The following is a 15,100-nucleotide window of genomic DNA, read 5'->3' as shown; positions in this document are numbered from 1 at the left end:
AGACACATATCTTACTATCCAGCATAACCTAGGAATGACCTAGGAGTTAGTTGCAGGAACACAATGTCTGTTACTTCTGTTTGTCTCTCACTCATGCTTTCTAGGGGATATTCATAGAATATGAAGGTACATGCAGTCCAAGTCATGTCTAAGCCATGGATGGTTTTCAGACAGTTCACCAAATGTGCCTGGCTACTCAAATTATTCTCTACTCTAAATGTGCATTGTTTACTGCCACCAGAGAAGGAAATTAACTGATTAGCTAGCTCTATTTTATGTATTGTCCAAATAATTAATTTCCAGTTAACATATAGTTCTTATTTAAATCTAATTTTCAATAGATATCTTTTAGACAACATTCTGATTATTATGGTATAACTAAGAATTATATAAAAAATGTAAAAGTACATAGATAGTATTGTGTGTATACATGGAAGAAAAAGATAAGATTTTATCAAACTTTAGATAAGTCATGGCAATATGGAGATACTGTGATGCATTTATTTTAAAAATGAATATATATCTGTGTATATATAATTTTGAAAATAAATAATAGCTGTTACTTAAAATACAGCGAAAATACATGATATCAATCCATTATGATATTTTACCTTAGAGAGTAAGATTTCAGAGGAATACTAACAAACCTGGGTCAACAGTAAACTAAGACTCCACATCTGTGTTCACTGAGAAATGAGTATTTACTAGATAAATACTCTTACCTTAATTGGATTCCTGTAGAAAGACTGTTTACCAGAAGATGGAAATGACATGGCAATTATGCGATCTGAAATTCAAAATAGTCACTGTTACGAATGTGATTAAGGATATGATATAATATATGAAAATTTATTTTAAGTATGCTTAGATAATGGAAAAGAACTTTGTTTTTTAAGTTAATTTCTTTTTTATTTATTTGACAGTTATTTATTTATTTTACAGTTAGACAGCAAGAGGGAGAGACAGAGAGAAAGGTCTTCCTTCTGTTGGTTCACCCCCCAAATAGCCGCTACAGCCGGAGCTACACCAATCCAAAGCCAGGAGACAGGTGCTTCCTCCTGGTCTCCCATGCGGGTGCAGGGCCCAACCACTTGGGCCATCCTCCACTGCCCTCCCAGGCCACAGCAGAGAGCTGGACTGGAAGAGGAGCCACCAACACTAGAACCCGGCACCCATATGGGATGCCGGCACTCCAGGCAAAGGATTAACCAAGTGAGCCAGGGTGCTGGCCCTGAAAAGAACGTTCAAGGGGTTGGCCTAGTGGTATATTGGGGTAAGCGGCTTCCTGTGAGGCTGACATCGTATATGAGTGTCAGTTTGAATCCCAGCTGCCCCACTGCTGATCCAGCCCCCTACTAATGCACCTGGGAAAGCAGCAGAAGATAGCGCAAGTACATGATCTTTTGCCATCCATGTGGGAGACCCAGATGTAGCTCCTGGCTCCTGGCTTGGGCCTGGCCCAGCCCCAGCCAATGCAGCCAACTTGGGAATGAACCAGTGAATGGAAGATATTTCTCTTTCTCTCCCTCTTTCTCCTCCTCTCTCTTTTCCTCTCCCTCTCTCTGTAACTCTGCCTTTCAAATAGAATAATGGAAACTTTGAAAAAACCTTTCAAGATTGAGGTTTTCAGAAAAAAGCTAACCCAGACTCAGGATAATCAAGAGAATATACTAAATCATCCAAGGTAATGACCAATAAACTGTCATGGCGATCTAAGACTCAGTTGATTCTAATAATATGCCAGAGCACCCTGTGAAGCACCAGAGGAAAACTGAGAGGTCTGGATTCCAGTGATGGTGGGAATTTCCAGGGTTTCAACACTCCTGACTCAAAAGACTTAAGACCTACAACGCAGTGGCCTCCATCTCTGGGGTTCTAGGAAGAAAAGAGGACTCTCTGGAATCTGTAAGACCCAAGAGAACTATCAGAACTCAATAAATTCTCAAGAAACTCAAATGGCATCAGAAGAAATCATTCAACTTTCTGTACAGCAGTCAAGTATCCCTGATTTGGTATGATATGGTGATCTTCTATTGTAAGGGTTAAATTACAGATATGTCATACCACCCCACTGGCATATGTGTTTGTGTGGGAAAGAAAACCTGGGAAGAAAATGACTTAGAAAAGGCTAAAGAAAAAGAAAAATTTAACTGCACACAAGAAAAATAGGACATTAATGTAAGTAAATTGACAGCTAAGCTTCACAAACCAGTTACGTAAGTGAGATCCAGGTCAAATCCATCTCTGTTGTATCTCCTTTTGTTTCCTGAAACCTGAGAGTTCAAAACAGTCATTAACTTATTTGTAAAACACAAATCAACTTAGAGGTAGAGAACATTATGCAGGTATCTACAACCCTTGCCATTATGTCCCCAAACTCATGTTTTGCCCACTCACCAATCTTCTGGTCAGCTTTTCAAGTTGTCTTTTTTGATAAGCCAGATGGAAAACTCTTATCAAAATTACAAGGCGTAGAGGTCGAAGCAGAACAGCCAGCCTAACAAACATTTAAAAGATCCATTTTTTTGTTTCAGAAACAGGATTTTATCAGGATGGACAAAGTCTGGAGCAGTGGTTCTTAACCAGGGGCACGTATGCCACCTACTCCTGGCCACCCACCTAGGGGAACCTCGCATTGGCTGGAGACATTTTGGATTGTCACAGCTGCTGGTATGGGGTGCTACTCACATCTAGTGGATAAAAGCCAGGATTGCTACCAAATACCATACAATGAATAAAATTGTCCTCTTTCCCATAACAAAGAATTATCTGACTTAAAATGCCCATAATGATAAGTTGAGAAATTCAGCCTAGAAAAATAGTAATAAGTTCTTAGAATTTGTTTATTCAATATTTACAGTTTAAGAAATATTCAAGTTTTCCCCATCAAAACAAACTTACTATTCAACAGTGTTATTCTCCTCAGTAACATAGGTTTACTACCACTGCTAATGAACGTCAGGCAGATAGCAGATTGACACCCTTCCCAAGTGCGCTAGCTGGGAACTGATCTTCTGGACTAGTACTTCTCTAACTTGGGCACACATAAATGCATCATCTGGAAGAGCTTGTTTAAAGATAGACTGCTTGGGTGCCAGAGCCACAGATTTAGTAGGTGTGGAATGGGGATCAAGGTGTTTTTCTCCTAGCATTTCTAGTAAGCCCTCAAGTAATGTTCAGGTTGCTTATAGAGGACCACATTCGCTCATGCTATTTTCTTCTATTAAATTCTATTTAAGCTGTAAAATGTTCATATATTTCATACATACAGATTTAGGAATATGGTGGCACTTTCCTCCCACCCCTCCCTCCACAGCTTGTTATTTTCAAACAACTCCAAAGCCTAACACATAACACAGTTAATTGGGTCTGAACTGAAGCCTTATCAAAGCTGGAGTATAGAAGAAAGTCAGCTATTTGACTAATGGATAAGCCTGGTGAGCTCCCGCCTACTATATGTGCATCCCAAATCATATTTGCTTCTTTTCCTCATTGCTCCAGTAAAAAATAATTTCCTAATCCTGAACGGTTCTAACTTTGCCTCAACTTTCCTCATTTCTACGATAACTGTACTGCAAAACCACCTCTGCATTGCTATCCATATCACTTCTGGGTTTTCTGTTTTGTTTGCTGTTCTTTGATACTCATGATTAAAGTCATTTGAATTTTGCTTATGCTAAAATCAAAGGTTTGAAGTATGTGGAAATTTATCTAAGATTTCATTTTTAAGTAGCTTATTTAGTACAGAATCAGAATATTCCAAGTTAAAAAGACTATATGGAATAAATGCCACAGAAAATACAAAAAAATTTAAAAACTGAGAGATATATGTTTCATACCTTGGTATGTCTTTCAGAATTCTTAGCTCAAAAAAGAAGTAAATGATATCAATCACGAGAGTTATCGCAATAATGACAGCATCTAAGGTGTTAAATAGATCAGAAAAATATTGCTTCCTCCTGCAATATAAAAAAATAGTTTGTCCCTCACAAGGGAAGATAAGAATATATTTAAAGTGCATATTATTTGACTCATTCCAATTAAGCAATCTACTTTCAATAATTATTTAAAATGTAAGTTCTAGATTCAATTTTGATAAAAATGAAATGTGAATGGAAATTTTACATACAGAAAATTTATATTCATTATGAGATTTGTATATATAACTAAAGCTTTAATATGGCAGTTTCAGTGTAGTAACAGATGGAGGAGAACCACAGAATAAGGCAAGCATTGATTTCATGTAGGTGACAGAAGAAATGTGGGTGTTGGGCAATGGAAGGTGAATATTTCACAGCATTAGAGCACCTGGAGCTGTGAGGAGTTATAACAGAGAAGCTTATGAGAGAAAGAAGCATCACTATTTAGACCACCAAACTCATGGTCTGGCTCTGAACCGACACTGGAATACCTGCAGGCTTGTGTAGCCTCCTTTAGGCAAAGATGAATTCCATCCACCACAGCTTCTTCCTCAAAGTGGCTCCTTCAGACATGGGCACTTGTTCTCCAGGGAATGCTTCTTCTGAGTCAAGGAGGCCCCTTTCAGGGACTGAGAAACCTGACTTTGGGCAACTCTGCTTAGTTCAATGGCATGAGGATGGGGAGTCAACAGAGAGGAGACATACTGCCTTCTGAGATCCTCTGGATGAAAGGAGGCTGGAGAACTTAGTCCTTGACTCCCCTATTGGTCATGTCCAAGGCTTGCCTCATACCACACACTTTCTCAGAAAGCTGGCAGAGAAAAAGTGACCGCTGCTTCACTGCCCTCTAATGGGAAGAGCATGCTTCGTGTCTCCGCTTCACCTCACTAAAATTTGCAATCTTTTTTATAGAGATTATTTACTTGAAGGGCAGAGAGTTGCAGAGAGAAAGAGAAGGAGAGAGAGAGAGAGAGAGAGAGAGAGAGAGATCTTCCATCTGCTGATTCACTCCCCCAAATGGCCCAAACGGCTAGGGCTCTGCCAGGCCAGAGCCAGGAGCTTCATTCAGGTCTCCCTCATGAGTGCAGTGGCCTAAGGACTCGGGCCATCTTCCACTGCTGTCCCAGGTGCATTAGCATGGAACTGTATTGGAAGTAGAGCAGCAGGAACTCTAACTGCTTGCCATATGGGATGCTGGTACTGCACGTGGCAGCTTAACCCACTGCACCACAGTGCCGACTCCAAAAATTTCATTCTGAGATAAGACACAGAGTTATTTATTATTTATCATCTAGTACTTAGTATACTGTTAAATGTCAATTATGATTCAATTATTTTTTAAATATTCATTTTTTTCGAATGGCAGAGTGACAAAGACACAGAGACAGAGAGACAAAGACATTAACAGAGAGAGAGAATGTCTCATCTTCTGGTTCACTCCCCAAATGACGGCAATGGCTAGGGGTGGGCCAGGCCAAAGACAGTAGCCAGGAACTCTATCCAAGTCTTTCATGTAAGGGCAGGGTCCAAATACTTGGGCCATCTTCCACTGCTTTCAGAGAAGTATTAGCAGAGAGCTGGATCAGAAGTGGAACAGCTGGGACTTGAACTGTTGCTCTGAAATGGGATGCTGGCATTGTAATGTGGCTGCCTAGCTCACTCAGTCACAGTGCCAGCAACATGAGTCAACTCTTTTTTTTTTTGTTAGATTTATTCATTTATTTGAAAGGCAGGGTTACAGAGAAGGGGGGAGGGGCTTCTATCCACTGGTTCACTCCCCAGTTGGCCACAATAGCCAGAGCTGCGCCAATCTGAAGCCAGGGGCAGGAGCTTCTTGTGGGTCTCCCACACAGGTCTTCCACTATTTGCCCAGGCCATAGCAGAGAGCTGAATTGGAAGTGGAGTAGCCAGGACAAGAATTGGTGCCCGTATGGGATGCCAGCACTGCAAGAGGTGGCTTTACCTGCTACACCACAGTGCTTGTCCCATGGCTCAACTCTTAATAAAAGTATCAATATTTGTACTTCATATATGTGTTTCTATTTCTTTTTGAATATTGTTATTTTAATTGTACATATTTGTATTTACTTTGATAAGTTGATACATGTTTTTAATGTGTGATTATAAAATCAGCTTAGGTAGCATTTATATCTCCTTAAACACCTTTTCCAAATCTTTCCTTTTTATTATTACTAATTTGACAGATAGCGTTAGTGAGGAAGAGAGACAGAGAGAAAGATCTTCCTTCTGTTGGTTCACCCCCCAAATGGCCGCTACAGCCATAGCTACCCTGATCTGAAGCCAGGAACCAGGTGTTTCTTCCTGGTCTTCCATGTGGGTACAGGGTCGCAAGCACTTGGGGCATCCTCCACTGCCCTCCCAGGCCACAGCAGAGAGCTGGACTGGAAGAGGAGCCATCAACACTAGAACCCAGTGGCCATATGGGATGCCGGCGCCACAGGTGGAGGATTAACCAAGTGAGCCACGGCGCTGGCCCCAGAATCTTTAACACTTAATAATTGTACACATTTAGGCTATAGTGTGGTGTGTCAATAAGTGTGTATGAATCATATTGATTAGATCAGTATACTTAATGTTCCCCTCTTTTTACCATTAGCTTATGCTTGGAGTCTTCAAACCCCTCTCTTCTAATTTATTCATAAAATATCTCATAGGTTAGTGTCATCCCACTGTATTGTAGAACACTAGAATTTATTCCTTCTAACTGTATTTTGGCACCTGTTACCCAACCTTTAACTTCCCTCTCACCTTTCCAGGCTCCAGTAAATACTATTCTAAATATAGGTTGACTTTTAACTTTTTATTTGTTCATTTCCACATATGTAAAAGAACATGCAGTATTTGTCTCTTTGTGTCTAATTTACTTCACTTAACATAATGTTCTCTAGTTCCATGCGTTTTGTGGAAAATGATAGGATATTGGGGCTGGCACTGTGGTGTAATGGATAAAACCGCTGCCTGCAGTGCCAGCATCCCATATGGGTGCCAGTTTGAGTTCTAGCTGCTCCACTACTGATCCAGCTCTCTGCTATGGTCTGAGAAAGCAGTAGAGGATGGCCCATGTCCTTGGGCCCCTGCACCCACGTGAGAGACTCGGAAGAAGCTCCTAACTCCCGGCTTTGGATTGGTGCAGCTCTGGCCGTTGTGGCCAACTGAGGAATGAATCAGTGGATGGAAGACCTTTCTCATTCCCTCTTTCTCTCTCTCCCTCTCTCTTTTACTCTCTCTCTCTCTTCTCTGCTTCTCCTTTTCTCTCTGTTTAACTCTGAATTTCAAATAAATAAATAAATCTTTAAAAAAAAGAAATTGATGGGATATCATTCTTTGTTATGGCTGAATAATTTGCCATTGTGTATATATGTCACATTTTCTTTATTTATGCATATGTTTATGGACTCCTAGGTTGATTTCACATCTTGGTATTGTGAATAATGCAGCAATAAACATGAGAGTGCAGGTGTTTTTATGACATGCTGAATTGCTTTCCTTTGAATTTGTGAAGTGAGATAACTGGATCATATGGTGTAGTACATCTATTATTTTAAATGTCTATTTATTCACTTATTTATTTTAAAAACTTATTTATTTTAAAGAGGGAGAGGAGAGATCTCCCATCCGCTAATTCATTCACTCCCAAAATGCCTACAATGCCTGGGATTGGGCCAGCTCAATGCTAGGAGTCAGGAACTCAATCCAGGTCTCTTCTGTGTATGGCAGGGACCCAAGTACTTGAGTAATCACTTACTACCTCCCGGGGTGCACATTAGTGGGAAGCTGGTTTGAAGTGTGGAGCTGGGATTGAACACAGGCACTCTGGTGTAGATGTAGGTGTGTGAAGCAGTGGCTTAACCCATTGTGCCAAGACTTGCCCACAGGTATATCTGTTTTATTTTCTTGAGGAGCCTCCACACCTGCTGTACTAATTTACATTCCCTTCAACAGGGTATATGAATTTCTTTTTTCCCACATCCTGACCAGCCTTTATAGGTTTTTTTGTCCTTTTGGTAATAGCCTTTCTAACTGGGATGAGATAATATCTCACTAGTTTTAATTTGTATTAACTGATGTCTAATGAGATTGAGAAATTTTTCATAAATTTGGCCATTTGAATTTCTTCTTTTGAGAAATGTCTAATATATCATTTTCACATTTTAAAATTAGATTTTTTGAGGCCAGCATTGTGGCATAATGGGTTAAACCACTGCCTATAATGCTGGCATCCCATATGGTCACCAGTTCACATTTGGGCTGCTCCACTTCCAATCTAGCTCCCTGTTAACATGAAGTGGAGGATGATCCAACTGCTTTGGCCCCTGAACACATGTGGGAGACTCAGATCAAGCTCCTGGCTCCTGGATCCTGGCTCTTGGCTCCTGGCTTTGGCTTGGTCTAGCCTTGGCCATTATGGCCACTTGGGGAGTGAACCAGTGAATGGAAGATATCTCTCTCTCTCTCTCTCTCTCTCTCTCTGTGTGTGTGTGTGTGTGTGTGTGTCTCCCTCTATCACTCTGCAACTCTTTCAAACATATTTTTTTTTAGAAATTGAATTTTTCTGTAGACATCTTTTAGCTCCTTACATATTCTATATATTAATCTTCTGTCAGATATATAGTTTACAAATATTTCTCCTATTTCGTAGTTTGTCTATTCACTGTGTTTATTGTTTCTTTGGCCATGCAGATGCCTTTTAGTTCAATAAAATCCCATTTGTCTATTTTTGCTTTTTGTTGATTGAGCTTTTGTGGTCTTATCCAAAACCCATTGCCTATATTGATGCCTTTATGTGTTTCTCCTATGTTTTCTTCTAGATGTTTCACAGTATCAGGCCTTATATTTAGGTTGATCTATATTGAGTTGATATTTGTATAGGGTGAGAGGTAGGGAAGGGTGATGTTTTAATCTTCTGTCTATGGATATTCAGCTTTCCCACCATCATTATAGAGGACATTGTCCTTTTTCCATTGTATATTTTTGGTGACTAAGTTGAGAATCTGTTGGTTATGGATGTGTGGATTTATTTCTGGGATCTCTATTCTGTTTCATTGTTCTATGTATCCTTATGCCAATACCATGATATTTTCGTTACTATCACTTGATGACATGTTTGTGTTGCTTCAAGCTTTGTTCTTTTTGTTCAAGATTACTTTGGCTCTAGGGGGTCTTTTGTGCTTTTATGTGAATTTTAGGATTTTTTTCTAGTTATGTAAAGAATAGTCATTGGTATTTTGATGATTGTATTCAATCTGTAAATTGCACTGAGTAATGTGGACATTTTAACAATCTTAATTCTTCCAATCCACATGGGACCTCATTCCATCTGTATGTGTGTATTCTTCAATTTCTTTTATCAATGTTTTGTGATTTTCATTGTAGAGGTCTTTCTCATCTTTGATTAAATTTATTCCATGATGCTTTTTAAAAAATGGATCTTTTGAATGAGACTGATTTTATGATTTCCTTCTCAGAAAGTTCATTATAGGTATATAACAAGGCTGCCAGTGGAGCAGGCGTTGTGGTGCAGCAGGTTAAGCCACCACTTGGGACACCCACATTCCATATTGGAGTGCCTGGTTTGAATCCCAGCTACTCTGCTTCTGATGCAGCTTCCTAATAATGTGTCTGGGAAGGCAGCAGATGATAGCTCAAATACTTAGGCCCCTATCACCCATGTGGGAGACCAATATGGAGTTCCTGGATTCTGGCTTCAGCCTGGCCTAGACCTGGCCTAGACCTGGCCTAGACATGGCCTAGACATGGCTGTTGGGGTAGTGAACCAGCAGGTGGAAGATCTTTCTCTCTGTCTCTGCTTTTTGCTCTCTTTCACTCTGCTTTTTAAATAAATAAAACTTTTTAAATGCTATTCATTTTTCTTGGTGATTTGGTGTCCTCCAACTTTACAAACTTTTTTGTTTATTATTTCTTTTTTAAAAAAGATTTATTTATTTATTTATTTGAAAGTCAGAGTTACACAGAGAGAGAAGGAGGGACAGAGAGAGAGAGAGAGGTCTTCCATCTGCTGGTTTACTTCCCAATTGGCCCTGACAGCTGGAGCTGCACCGATCTGAAGCCAGGAGCCAGGAGCTTCTTCCAGGTCTACATGGGTGCCGGGGCCCAAGGACTTGGGCCATCTACTACTGCTTTCCCAGGCCATAGCAGAGAGCTGGATCAGAAGTGGAGCAGCCAGAACTTGAGCCAGCACCTATATGGGATGCCAGCATTGCAGGCAGTGGTTTTAACTGCTATGCCACAGCGCCAGACCCATCTGTTTATTATTTCTAACATTCTTTTGGTGGGATATTTAGGTGTTTCTGTACATTGAATTATATCATCTACAAATATGTATATTTTGACTTTGTCTTCCTACATGCCTTTTAGTTTTTTCTCTTGCCTAATGAATCTGGCCAAAGCTTCCAGTGTGGTAGTGAATATAAGTACTGAGAGAGGACATTACATTGTGTCATTCTGGATCTTAGAGAACTTGCTTTCAGCTTTTCCCCATTCAGTGCAATGTTGGCTATCAGTTTTTCATCTATAGCCTTTATTATTGAGGTACACTCTTCATAAACCTAATTTGTTCGGAGTTTTCATTATGAGTTGATTGGATTTTACTGAGTGCTTTTTCTGTTTCTATTAAGATCATCAGGATTTTATCCATTACTTTGATGTGGTATATAATTGATTGACGTTGTTTCCATCATCCTTGCATCCCCAAGATAAATCCCATTTGATTGTGATGAATGATCCTTTTGATGTGCTGCTGGAATCATTTGTTCATATCTTGTTGAGGATTTTTGTTATCTATATTCAATACATGTTCCCCCTGTTAATGTACATATTGACACATCAGCTGCCTGGTCCTATTTTGCATTCTCTTTAAGCTTTATCTGTTCAAAGAAGCTTCTAGAATGCACTGTTGGAGAATATATACTATTAACATGCAATCAATGAAAATCTGGGATTGGAGTTGCTATTTCTCTACGGACTGTGCCATCCCGGAGAATGATTCTGATAAAGAGGGACACATTTGGTTGGACTGACCTACTAATTATTTTGAATGTGTCTTATGATAATATAAAATTATTTTGTGTGCTAAAAAAAAAGAATCAGACTTACCCCTCAACATATACGCTGAGTAAAACATCAAAGCAAAAAAAGAGTGCAATAGCCAAAGAAGCTGAACGCAATTCCAAAACCATTGTGTTTTCGTTGAAAAGTACATCTGACATGATGAGAAATATATCCACAAATATGAGTAGAATTCCAAATACTCTATAATAAATAAAATATAAATAATGATTATGCAGATAGATTTTTGCTCTAAAGTTAGACTATATTTAGTTTAATAATCAGATAGCAATATGTAATTATTTAAAATTAAATGTCAAATTAAAGGAAGGACCATGTTGCCTCAGAATTTCAAAAAAATTATTCAGTTTTCACCCAACCAAAGCAGTAGCTGGTGAATAAAATTCGCACTAGCCTATTTTACAACATGTTACCGTGTCTTTTTATAGGATGCATATCAGACTGACTCCTCAAGACACAGCAGGAAAACAATATTAGAATTATATGTCTCTGGCCGGCGCCGCGGCTCACTAGGCTAATCCTCTGCCTAGCGGCGCCGGCACACCGGGTTCTAGTCCCGGTCGGGGCGCCGGATTCTGTCCCGGTTGGCCCTCTTCCAGGCCAGCTCTCTGCTGTGGCCAGGGAGTGCAGTGGAGGATGGCCCAGGTGCTTGGGCCCTGCACCCCATGGGAGACCAGGAAAAGCACCTGGATCCTGGCTCCTGCCATCGGATCAGCGCAGTGCGCCGGCCGCGGCGGCCATTGGAGGGTGAACCAACGGCAAAGGAAGACCTTTCTCTCTGTCTCTCTCTCTCACTGTCTACTCTGCCTGTAAAAAAAAAAAAAAAAAAAAAAAAAAAAAGAATTATATGTCTCTGTTTGTAAATTATGCTTGTAACTTGAGAATTTCATAAGGAGTAGCTATGAATTTCCCATAAAATTTAAACCTTATTAATCTGGAGAATATTTAAGAATTTGGTAATAAAAACCAAGTGTGGGCATATTTAGCATCAAGGTCTTCAAAGACAACTTTGACTAGTTAATTTTTTTATCAGTATTTGTTTCAACAGTACATATTCATGGGTGCTTCTGACCCAGTAATTCTCACATAAAAAATAATTTAATTATATCAGTATTTTGATTGTTGAACTTTAAAGTGCCTCCTACATCTTTTTCTTATAAATTCTAAACACATTCCTTAGAAATTGATTATATTATTAGCAGTATGTGATGATGAATTAATCTTCAATGTACTTTGTGATAATTCCAACTTAAATGAGAATATTAATTTAAAAGGAATTATATTGTATTAATCTGTATGAAGTCTTCCTCTCCTCTGTGTACAGAAGAGGAACTAGTAAAATGGTTCCAAAATTAAAAAGTAATTCTAGTGTGTATGGTATTTAACAAAATGCCCTATGGAAATTTATCTTGTTTGCCGCATTATTTTCACTTGTACAGATAGAAAACATACCAGTATATTACTGTTAGATTTAGGCAAATACTAGTTCTTTGCAAGTCCTGATGTCCAGCTTAAGCCATAAATCCAAGACAAATTAGATTGTATAAAAGCAAAGCACATGGTATATTTAACAACATTTAAAAAAAAAACACATATAGTTTATGACTGCTTTAATACTGCAATAGCATAGTTATTTAACACCATATTAATGGTAAAATATTTTTGTTTTGTTTACATATAATTTTCCATTAGAATAATGATATTAAATATCATACATATTTAATTAAATTATTTTTAAAAGTATCACCTGAATGCAAAGGATGATACAATTAAGCGAGCAATGTTCTTTATCCTGCTGCTGCAAAAAGAAGGAAATACGCAATCAATCACAGATTTCCATTAAAATACATTATGATTTTAATTCAGGAAGGCACTTCACAATTTTACAAGAAAAATTTTCAGAAGTTGTAAAACAAAGTCCATTTTGCTAATAACTGAAATGTGTTTAGCTTTATGCAACATCAGGTTTTGTGTGTGAGTAGAACACTAAGCTGTGGATATTTAGTAACATTCCCCTTAGGTATAAAGCCCTGACTCTAACTAAATGGTAATAATAAATGTAGGGACATAAACTAATGTACATAGTATGGACAAGAAGAGAGTGGTAAGGTAGAACTGTTTTTCTCACATCAACTCTTACATGAATGAGCTAGGACATCATGGGCAGGTCACCAGATTCAGGATAGACCTCAGGATCCACAGCAGTAAGAGATTTCAGGGATGGGCATCAGGAATAAATGGTATTCTTATCCTATAATGTTCATTTGTTGCTACTGGATTCCCAGTGAACAGATAATCATTAATGAGAGCTACAGTTGGTGTTGCAAATGTACTTTGGAGGTAAGGAAGTTAGGCACATATTTCCAAGGAAAAATGTCCTAAAGACTGAGCGCCTTCCATTCATGACAGGAACAAAAGCCTGGTTGATGTAGTCTCTAGTGATGCTTCATTTTACCACATGGCTACAGACAAGGTAACTACTGGGGACCGATTTCCTACCCTGCTGAAACCTCCAATGCAAGACTCAAATTCCATCCCAAGTGGAATCAATCACAACACAGCTCTGACAGCCTGTGCCCAAAACTAGAGAATGGAGCGAACAGATACTGAGCAGAACTTAGGACATGGATGAATGTTGTTAGGTTAACCTTAAATATAAGAAAGCTCCAATACTTTTAATATCCCCTTAATCTACCTGCACCCACCTTTTCCACTCAAGCTTAAGGAGCTAAGACTTAGGTAGATGGGCAACTGATTGATTAATGAAGTAAAATTTACCTTGAGGTAGGCATCCTCTTATTACAAGCCCTTTCTGACTCCTGCAGTGCACTGGATCTCCAGGAAGCAAAGAATTGTTACAACCCTGAAATTGCTTAACAGTGTGGCCACAGAGAACCATGCTTGACAGAAACATGGAGGCACAAAGGAGTAGCTTGGAATGACACTAGCCTCTCTATTCTTTTTCTGCATCTTTTCAAAACTATCCAGAGTAAATATACAATTCAGACTATTTTGTTCTTATCAAAATATGCAATTTAAGTGCAGCTTCAAACAGTGTTGGAGGGAATGCAAATCGGATGCAAAATATGATGAATATTCCTCAGGAAACTAAAAATAGACCTGACATATGATCTTGCTATCACACCCCTGGAAATATATGCAAGGCAAATGAAATCAGTATATGAAAGAGGTAGCTGGACTCCCATGTTTATAGCAGCTCAATAATTGACAATAGCAAAAACATGGAAGCAACTCAGATATCCATCAAATGGTGACAGATAATGAAACTGTGATATAATTATATTTTAGTAAAATGTTTAGAAAAAGAAAATGTGGCACATATGCCTAATGGAATATCACACAGTCATAACAAAGAATGAAATCCAGACATTTGGAACAAGTGGATAGAACTGGAGATCATTAGATTATGTGAAATAAAGCAGACCAAGAAAAACAAATATCACATATTTTCTCTTATTTGTGGAAGTTAATATACAGGGAGAGTATAAAAATTGTGTGGCTATCATCATTTGACATATAGTTATAAATATTGCTTCTCTCATTCATACCATGTACATGACACTGTCTCCTTCTTTCTTCATATGTTGATCATGATCATAAATACCTGACTTTGTCATATTAATCTGTTTTCAAGAAAAAATAGTAGGAGCTGGGCTTTGGCACAGCAGGTTAAAGTCCCTGCCTGTAGCACTAGGATCTCATATGGGGGCCAGTTAAAGGCCTGACTGCTTGAATTCTGATCTGGCTCACTGCCAATGTGCCTAGGATAGCAGCTGAGGATGCCTGCAACCACCTGGAAAACCCAGAGGAAGCTCCGGGCTCCTAGCTTCAGATCTCCTCAATGCTGGCCGATGTGATCATTTGGGAAGTGAACTAGTGAATGAAAGGCCTCTCTCTCTGTTTCTACCTCTCTCTGTGACTCTGTCTTTGAAAGAAATAAAATAAAACTTTTAAAAGAAGAACAAATAGTATATATGTGTGTGTGCATAATCTCCACATATGAAATGAATGTGGCAAAAGGTTAACAATAAATTTTCAAGCTGAAAAATAAT

The 15,100-nt window shown here is 38.8% G+C and overlaps 1 protein-coding gene across 1 annotated transcript in view; it reads right to left on the bottom strand.

Moving 5' to 3' along the window:
* Positions 1 to 15,100, bottom strand: part of LOC103352135 (phosphatidylinositol 3,4,5-trisphosphate 3-phosphatase TPTE2) — a 66,353-nt gene that overhangs the window by 28,459 nt on the left and 22,794 nt on the right. The window contains exons 12-17 of the mRNA XM_017350319.3: positions 12,775 to 12,825; positions 11,055 to 11,210; positions 3,840 to 3,959; positions 2,398 to 2,497; positions 2,210 to 2,273; positions 723 to 787 (exon numbers count right to left, since the gene is read on the bottom strand). Coding sequence (XP_017205808.2) covers positions 723 to 787; positions 2,210 to 2,273; positions 2,398 to 2,497; positions 3,840 to 3,959; positions 11,055 to 11,210; positions 12,775 to 12,825 — 556 coding nt within the window. The remainder of the gene's footprint in view (positions 1 to 722; positions 788 to 2,209; positions 2,274 to 2,397; positions 2,498 to 3,839; positions 3,960 to 11,054; positions 11,211 to 12,774; positions 12,826 to 15,100) is intronic.

This window comes from Oryctolagus cuniculus, chromosome 9 (assembly GCF_964237555.1).
Source record: "Oryctolagus cuniculus chromosome 9, mOryCun1.1, whole genome shotgun sequence".
Classification (NCBI taxonomy): Eukaryota; Metazoa; Chordata; class Mammalia; order Lagomorpha; family Leporidae; genus Oryctolagus; species Oryctolagus cuniculus.
The sequence above is the reverse complement of the archived record's forward strand: the minus strand, read 5'-3'. Positions and strand labels throughout refer to the sequence as shown.